This window comes from Nannospalax galili, unplaced genomic scaffold (genome assembly GCF_000622305.1).
Source record: "Nannospalax galili isolate Female #2095 unplaced genomic scaffold, S.galili_v1.0 scaffold167, whole genome shotgun sequence".
Taxonomy (NCBI): Eukaryota; Metazoa; Chordata; class Mammalia; order Rodentia; family Spalacidae; genus Nannospalax; species Nannospalax galili.
The window spans coordinates 4004692-4014246 of record NW_008358534.1 but is presented as its reverse complement, the minus strand read 5'-3'; the positions used below and the strand labels follow the sequence as shown (position 1 = coordinate 4014246).

The window sequence follows — 9555 nt, the reverse complement described above, 5'->3', positions numbered from 1 at the left end:
GCTCTTACAGAGGACCTAGGCTTGATTTCCAGCACCCACATGGAGGCTAACAACCATCCGTAACTCCAGTTCCAGGCATCACACATAAAATAACAATAATAAATAAAATATAAACAAACACATACACACACACACACAAACATGCCTCCACTGAAGATTTTACACAGCTGAATGACTGGCTAGAACTTTGTGATTATGGAGAGTTGGAATGTTGCAGATATATGGTCCAGTTGTCAGGCTATTGTGAGTCCTCTCAATAACCATTCATCCCTCACCCCTACCTGACCAGTATCTTTTGACTAGAAGGTAAAATCTTTGAACTGTATTCTAAGCTACAAATGTTATCAGAAAGCAACTGTTATCAGAAAGCATGTACTCTGTGGTTCCCACAAATGTATTTGATAAATGCCTTGGTTTATAACTTTTGTTTAAGCAGTGGCTGATAAGCCTTCTGTCAGTGCTTCTTCAATGGAACATGTTATTCTGCACATCCTGATCCATATTCCTGGGCCATGGTCAACTCATATTTGACTCAAGAATAAACTACCTCTTATTCCTTTTGAGGCAAAAAAAAAAAGGGACTCAGGGTGTGAAGGGGGTTATGCTGTATACTTTTACCTTCTTTAGTCTACCTCAACTTGATACCTGCTTTTCATTTGCTATTTAATGTCATACTAAATAAAGAAAACTTGGAATGTTAAAAAAATATTTCATTTACTATTTTTATGTGTATGAGTATACTGCTTGCATGTAAGTGCAACCGTGTGGTGCAATACCCGAGGAGGTCAGAAGAAGACATCAGATCACCTGGAACTCCAGTTCCATTTGATAGTTGTTGGTTGCCATGTGGGTGCTGGGAATTGAACCTAGGTTCTCTGCAAGAGCAGTCAGTGATCTTAACTGCTGAGCCATCTCTCCTGCCCTGATAAAGTAAGTCTTAATATAAAAGAATGTTAGTAGCTGGGAGTGGTAGTGCACGCCTTTAATCCCAGCACTCAGGAGACAGAGGCAGGAGGATCCTTGTGAGTGCAAGGCCAGCCTGGTCTACACAGTGAGTTCAGGTCAGCTGGGACTACAGGGAGACACTGTCTCAAAAAAGACAAAAAAAAAATGGAAGTAATTTCTTGTAGTCTAACTGACAAAAATGGAAAGAAGAAGAAAACAACATCAAGAGAAACTACAGAACATACACAAACTCATGAAGACTGAACACACTATGGAATGATGCATGAGTCACTGAACAGATGAAGGAGGAAACCTAAAAAATATCAGAGAATGAATGAAAATGAAAATACAACATACCAAAACCTATGGCTAGTGGCCCTCTAAGAGTGAAATTCATACATACAATTATCTGCGTTAAAAAAAAATCAGGGACTGGAGAGATTGCAGAGGGCCCAGTTTCAGTTCCCAGCACCCATATGATGGCTAACACCATCCATAACTCCACTTTCATTGGATCTGATGTCCTCTTCTGACCTCCATGGGCATGCACAACATGGGTGCACTTACATATAAACAGGCAATACAGTAATACACAGGAAAAAATAAAATAAAATAAAATATTTTTACAAATTGAGGGGCTGGAGAGATGGCTCAGTGGATAAAAGCACTAGCTGCTTTTGTAGAAGACTAAGTTCGATTCCTAGAGGACCAAGTTCAATTCCTAGCATCCACATGGTGGCTAACAACTGTCCATAACTCCAGTTCCAGGGTATCCAACGCCCTCTCTGACTTCCACGGGCACTGCACTACATGGGTACATTTACATACATGCAGGCATAACACTCATACATACACACACAAAAAGAAAATAATAAAATATTAAAAAAAAATCAGATGGGGCTCAGAATTTATCCCATTTAGTAGAGTCCTTACCTAGCATGCATAAAGCCTTGGGTTCAATCACCAGAACCAAATAAACTGAGCACAGAGGCACAAGCCTGTAATTTATTGTACTTGGAAATTAGAAGCAGCAGAATCACAAATTCAAGGTGATCTTCAGCTACATACTGAATTCAAGGTCAGCTTGAGATACATGAGATCTTGCTAAAGTAGGAAAAAATGACCAAGATCTCAAAGAAATAATTCAACAATGCACCTTAGGGTCTTGGTAAACAAGTAGAATCCAACTTCTAAAGCAATACACAGAAATAGTTAAGACGAGGACAGACATTAATGGCATGGAAGCACACGCATAAAATATAGAATTACATGGTGGTGCAAAGCTTTAATCGCAGCACTTGGGAAGCAGAGGCAGGTAGACTGTTGTGAGATTCAGAGATTCAGTCCAGCCATCGTCTACATAGCAAGTCACAGGCCAGCTGTGGCTACAGGGAAATACTATCCAAAAACAAGCAAACAAAATACAGAATTAATAAAACAAGGAGTTGAATCTCTGAAAGGATAAAGAAGATCCACAAACCCTGAGTCCAACAATACAAAAGAAAAAAAAAGATCCAAATTAATAAAAAGTAGAGATGAAAAGGGAAGCATTACAACTACCAATGAAATTTAGAAAACCATTAGGAGATATCTTAAACACTTGAATCCCACTAAATTAGGAAAAAAATCTTTAAAAAAGGGGAGGAAGATACATCTATATATGATCTACCATATTTGAACCAAGATGAGATAAACAATTTAAACAGATCTACAACAAGCAACAAGATTGAAGCACTAATAATAATAATAATAAAAAAAACCTTTCAAAAGAAGTCCAGGTGCTATGCTCACTTTGGCAGCACATACACTAAAAAAAGTGCAGGTCCACATGGATTCAGTGCTGAATCCTATCAGATCTTTAAAGAAGAGTTAACACCAATGCTTGCTAAAGGATGGAATACTATCAAATTCTTTTCACAAAGTCAATATTATTCTATCAAATCCAGATAGATACAACAAAAAAGAAAATTATAGACCAATTTCCTTGATGAACATAGATGCCATCAATAAATACTTGCAAATCAATAACATACTTGCAAACTGAATTCAAGAACACACCAAAAATGCTGTTTGCCATGATAAAAATTGGCTTTATTCCAAAGATGCAGGGATAGTTCAACATATGCAGATTAATAAATGGTAATATACCAATGGACTCTAATCCATTCGGTCAAATGAACAGAAATCACAGGGTCCTCTCAATAGATACAGAGAGGCTTTTGCCAACATCTAGCAACCTTTCACGATCAAAGTCCTGAAGAGACTAAGAAAACAAGGAACATATCTCAACATAAACTAGTCTCTACACAACTTGAGTCTAATAATTAGCCAACATTAGACAAACTCAAGAGGAAGGATATTTAAAAACTAAATAGCTAGTCATTTTCCAAAATGTTAAGGACTATAACTAAAGAAACTGTTCACAGATTAAGGAAGGCTAAGGAGATATGACAGTTTAACGCAAGGTTGATTCTGCAAAGATGGACCACATAAAGGACATCATTTTTTTAAAAAAAGGACATCAATATAATCTGAAAACAGACTAGTTAATTACAATGTGATAAATGCATTGGTTTCAATAATTATGCTGTGGATTATCCAGGGAAGTAAACAGCTGATATAACAAGCACAGAGTATATAATAATTATTTTGTAAATCTCGCAACATTTTAAGATCTGAAATTATTTCAAAACATCCTCCCCCAAATTAAAACCTCATTGCGCAGAGCACAGAGTTCTGCTCAGGTCCATATCAGCTTATAATGATTTGCCTATTCTAGACCAGCCATTTTACCTTTATTTAGGCCAACTTCATTATGCATGAAATAATGGCTTAAACTCACAGATTTCATGTCTAAAGAACTTCTAGGGAAGAACAGAGAGTTAAGCAAGAAAGTAGCTCCGGTCCTATTATCCTTTAGATAATACAACTCTGTTGTCTGTTTTTCCTGTGTTATTTCATGTAAACAGAGGATTTCACTATTTTAAAAAAGTAGTTTGAAGGCACAGCATATGATTCAATGGCAGAGCACTTTCCTAACATGAGCTAAGTGTCAGACTCAATACCAAACACCAAACTGAAAAAGAATAGTTTGTAACACTTATCAGGACAAAAAGGGAACCGCTTATTGATGTGATTCAACATGAAACTTGAAAACATTATGGTAAGTGAAATAGGCCAGACTCAATAGAGAGAGATGATTCTAATTGTATTAAGTCCTGAACAGGCAAAAGCAGTATGTGTAGTATATGTGTTAGATTTATATTTACATATTCTATATGATATATTACTACACATGGTACAATCATAGGTGATCTGTTTTCCTGTTGAGGTAAGGGTTAAATGGATACATACATGTCAAATTCAAGGAAGTATACACTCAATTTTAATATTATAGTGGAAATGTGTGTATGTACATATGCATGCATGGTGTGCGTACAGGAAGGCACAATCACGCCACAGAGCACCTGTGAAAGTCAGAGAATAACTTTATGGCATTAGTTCTCTCCTACCTTCACGTGGGTTCTAGAGATCACGCTCATGTTGCCAGGCCCACATACAAAGTGCTTTTACATGCTAAGCCATCTTTCTGCCATGGAACATACAAAATGTATGCTCTTAAATGGAGAAACTTTAGTAAATTTAATTCATATTTCAATAAAACTGACTTCCAACTCTCCAATCTTGTATATCCAAACAAATGTCTTGCTTTTCATTCATCAAATAGATTATCTCTGCTTTGTTAAATGAGAATTTGAATATCAAGACAGCAAGAGAAACATATAAAACAAGGAAAAAAAAACAAGGTGAGGCAATGCAGGATTAAATAGAAATTAAATTACAGAGCTGGGCATGGTGGCACATACCTTGATTTCAGCATTTTGGAGGCTGAGGCTGGAAGATCGATGTGAGTTACATAGCAATTTTGAGGCAAGCCTGGGTAGTGACATCATGTTTCAAAACAACCAACTGCAAAAAAGTTAAATTAACAAATATTTGAACACATACCTTATAGAAGAAATACTGTACAAGATGTGCTATTCTCACATAGTATAGATGTCCATGAGCCAATAGAAGTTTCTTTAAATGTTTAAACTTTGGAACAGAATAATCACTATTTCTGGCTGCTTGACGACCTTCTTTTCCTTTAATACCTAAAGAGAGAATATTTCCATAGGGTAAGAATTTTATAGAATAAGTAACCACCTGGTTGGCTTTTACATTTTTAAGTAGTTTAAATGTTACAGATCAATTGTACAGATTAGGTTTTTTTCTAATTTTTATTGAATTTTTGTGTATTTTTTAAAAATTATTTAATAACCACATAATTGGTAGAAGCATTTCATTACAACAGCATCGCCATTGTCAATAACAGTATCCAGAGCAAAGATGTATCTCTTTCAAAATTGGCAGTAATTTTTAGGTTCACAGTGTTGAATTAATACAGTTATACAATATTGTACTCAATATAAACCCTGTAAGATATAAAATTGAATGAGGTTTTAACCTTTAAAAAAGATCTCTATTTCATTTTAAAATATACTCTTTCATACAGAAAAACTCGTTTTTAATGCAACTAACACTTAGATATTTGCATATGTGTCTCTAATTTCCATATATCTGATTATTACTAGTCATAGTCGGTTACTTTCTGAGATCCTTGGCACCTGAGCATGGATATAAAGTCATCAGGCAGATTTCAATGGTAATGTTTTTCATATCTACTAATTAACATGAAGCAAATTTTTATGTTTCTTCCTTAAATATAACTCATTTTTAATTTATTGGTTTTTTTTGTATTTCATAGGTTGGTTTTTTAACTGAAAAAGGAGTTTTATCAGTGCTACTACAAGTTATCAAATAAAAGTGGAAGTTTAACTGGTAACTAGATATTTGCTAGTACAACATAAAACGATTAAGTAGAGTTAGTATTTCAATAATTATAAAGAAAGAATTATCTGGGGGAAAAGTCCACCTAAAAATCATTTAAGACAGTAAGTGCTTAAATGTGCATAACATTAAACTAGATACTATGTTAAGGCAACTTGGAGACCAGGGTTTTGTGTCTAGGAGGCCAATGAAAAGATGGTGAGACCCTTTCATTGAATGAAACTGAATAGCTAGACAAGGTTCTATGAAATTTAGGCCATTTCCACATTGAATGAGAAATGAGAAAAACTTAGAAATCCATGGTAAATAGGTCTTTTTCCAAATGGGCAGAGGAATTTGGGACTCTAAACTGCAGTATAATAATTTCCAAGATATGTATTCCATATGTATTCCCAATCCAGTGTGGAAAGTTGCTGGGATGTTAGATCAAGTGCATAGCAGCAATCTGATGGACAAAATGTGATGCAGGTGGTAAAAAAAGCTGTATTGGTATGTATCAACACATGAATTTAACAACCCATAGCCCAAGGCATCCATAAATATGCTAAATGGAAAATGAGCCAACCAGTAATAATTTCTTGACCTCCAATTAAGAGGGAGGGAGAGAGGGAGGTATGGAGGTAGGGGGAGAAGGGGAGGGGTGAGAGGGGAAGGGGGGGTGAGACGGGGGGAGGGAGAGGGAGGCAACATAGCAGGCAGTCTGCCCAGAGGTGGAAAAATCTACAGAAGTATTAGGTATATTGTCAAAATGCAACTGGAGATCACCTTGTTAAGCAAAATAACTCAGACTGCGAAAGACACCATTGTATGCTTTCTCTCATTTTGTGATCCTAGAGGTTATATAGATACATGAGAATAATTTCCATGTGTATGACACAAAAGTAAAAGCAAAACTGTCTTGGGGAAGGAGAGACTAGCAGGTTGGGGTACAGAATCAAAGATTTGGGGGTGAATATGGTCAAAGTACATGATGTATCTGAGCGAAATGTGTATGAAATTCATCACTATGGACAATAAATACACAGCAATAAAAAAAGAGCTAAACCATCAACTGTGTTACCAGTAGGTTTGAAAAGTTCACTATGCTTGACAAATATAAAATATCCTTTAACTCCACTATAAGTAGGACCTTGGAATGGTCATGATCAGAAAAAAATCTTTCATTAGAGTAACAATTACTTCCAAGTTCAAATTCAAGTTGAGTAACCAAAACAATCTTCCTAGAATAAGAGGAGTTAACCTAAAAAACAACACTGATGGTATCTAAGGATAGATGCCATCTCATTACATGTTTCTTACCTATTCCCACATGGGATTCCAAGATCATACTGACATCATTGGCACCATCACCTATTGACAATGTTATTGGGCTGCCTTTCAAATTCTTCACCATTCTGACAATCTAAACATTAAATACAAAAGAAACAGAAAAGTCAAAGCAGAATGTGAAACTGAACTCACTGAGGTTTATGTCTCATCCACATTTGTAAATGGAGATTTTACAAACAGAAAGGTAAATTGTGCATATATTCATGATCGTGTCAAGTTCTCAGATGCAAAAGAACACAGTCATTTAAAATGCAATCATTTGTTTCTGGTTCTATACATGCATGAACTCTCAAAGACCTTTCCTGTTATGCTTACGAAAGGCCAGGAAGGGTATTTCCATCCTTTGCTATTTTTTTCATGTGTCCTTTTAGATCATATGTTGAATGTATGACAGTGAAGACAAAAATTGGATTTGAGGTAACGTACAAGGCCACCAGAACAAGAAAGGAAAAATCAGAGAACAGTGTTTTGGTCACCTCTTATTCTCTCCTCTATGTGGACATTTCTATGTCTCCTAGGAATATCCCAATGGTAGTTATGGAACTTGGGCTAAATTCTTGCACTCACTTAGCTACCAACTAAATCTTATTAACTCTCCCACCTAATTAAAATGGATTCTTTTACAGATGGCTATATTTTAAAAGCAGTATCTTATAGGATGTGAGATTTACAGAAAGATGTCCAAGATAGGTATACAAAGCCTGTCACCTTCAAACGAGATCATCTGAATGTGAAAATAATACTGTATACACCTCAGTGTATACACAGAGTTCACAGTAGGTAATGAATAAAAATATTCACCTCTGTGTTAAAACATTTCTGCTTTAGGGTTCTTTAAAACCTTTTCCTGGGAAATATTTGGGTCAAAGTTGCCTTCAATAGGTGATGCTTGCTATGCTTACTCTTCCAAACTCTTGGAATTTAATAGCCTTAAAATTACTTAAATATTTTAGCTGCTAAATAACACCTTCCAAAAATTCTGTCCTCTTATTTTCTCAATATAAATAAAATGATTACAAACAAGCTAAACATATAAAATACCCCATAAGCTTTTCTTGAAACAAGATTCAGTAAGGTTTTAGTTGTAATAAACAGCATCAAAAAAAATCTACACATTCTATTTCACTCAACACAAAAATGATGTGACAGTGAAATGTCAGCTTTTGCCTGATCACACCCCTCAATTTGGTTCCTCTTAAGAAGTTATAAAAGACTGTCAGAAATAATCTGTTATTTCTGTAAGTGAAAGATCTAAGGACAAAATTAAAGAATCCAAACTAAATTTGGGTTTTGATGGGCTAATATAATGGTTAACGTAGGCTGGAGAGATGGCTCAGAGGTTAAAAGCACTGGCTGTTCTTGCAGAGGACCCGGGTTTGGTTCCCAGCACTCACATGGCAGCTAACAACAGTCTATAACTTCAGTCCCTGGAGATTCATCTTCTACACATATAGGGCACTTACATACATGCAGGCAAAACACTCATACACAGAAAATGAATCAATATTTTAAAAATGATGGTTAACTAATTTGCACCTGGTATATTATGTGCAGCAATGATTTGCACACCTCAAAGACTAAAAACTGGAGCCTGAAAAGTCTAAGGAAGGCAATAAAATTATCAAGGGTGACAACCTTTGTAAGAAAAGGATATATTTAAAGATTAAACTTTGTGGGAATATAAAAAGATTTGTGGTCACTCACTATAAAATCATGTAAAATGTAGTTAGATAAACATGGAGGATTTTTTTTTGTGCCTCTTCAAATTACCCATTTAAGAGCTTTTCTCCAAACTGTAGAATAGCCTTCAAGAAAAGGAAGCAATGTCACAAAAATCTATTTATTCATCAACTATAAGTTTATACAATATGCTAACATTCAAAAAAGATGAGCCTTGGTCATACGAAAGCATATAAATGAAATAGAGATTGGTTCCAAATATAAATATATTAGATAATTAGGTAAATACAAGATAACAAAATGTGGTTATACATGACATTATTGAAATTCTCTATATAAAGGCTGGCGAGATAGTTCAGTGGGTAAGGGTGCTTGCTGCTAATCTTGATGAACTCATTCAATCAGTGATACCCACAGGGTGGAAAGAAAGAACTGGCTTTGGGGGCTATGGAGATGGCTCAATAGTTAAGAGCACTGGCTGCTCTTGCAAAGGACCAGGGTTTGATTCCTAACACCCACATGGTGGCTAACAATTGTCAGGGACTGCAGTGCCAAGGGATTCAACCTCTTCTGACTTCCATGGGCACTGCATGACACAGGTACACTTACATACATGCAGGCAACACACTCATGCACATAAAATAAAAATAGTAAATAAAATATTTAAAAAGGAAAGAACTGACTCCTACAAGTTGTCTTCTGACCTCCATA

The 9555-nt window shown here is 35.6% G+C and overlaps 1 protein-coding gene across 7 annotated transcripts in view; it reads right to left on the bottom strand.

Moving 5' to 3' along the window:
- Atp11c (ATPase phospholipid transporting 11C) overlaps positions 1–9555 on the bottom strand; it is a 261713-nt gene that overhangs the window by 55484 nt on the left and 196674 nt on the right. For all 7 annotated transcript variants that reach the window (XM_029558010.1, XM_029558009.1, XM_029558011.1 and 4 more), the window contains 2 exons: positions 7135–7237; positions 4954–5099 (listed from right to left, as the gene is read on the bottom strand). In XM_029558010.1, coding sequence (XP_029413870.1) covers positions 4954–5099; positions 7135–7237 — 249 coding nt within the window. The remainder of the gene's footprint in view (positions 1–4953; positions 5100–7134; positions 7238–9555) is intronic.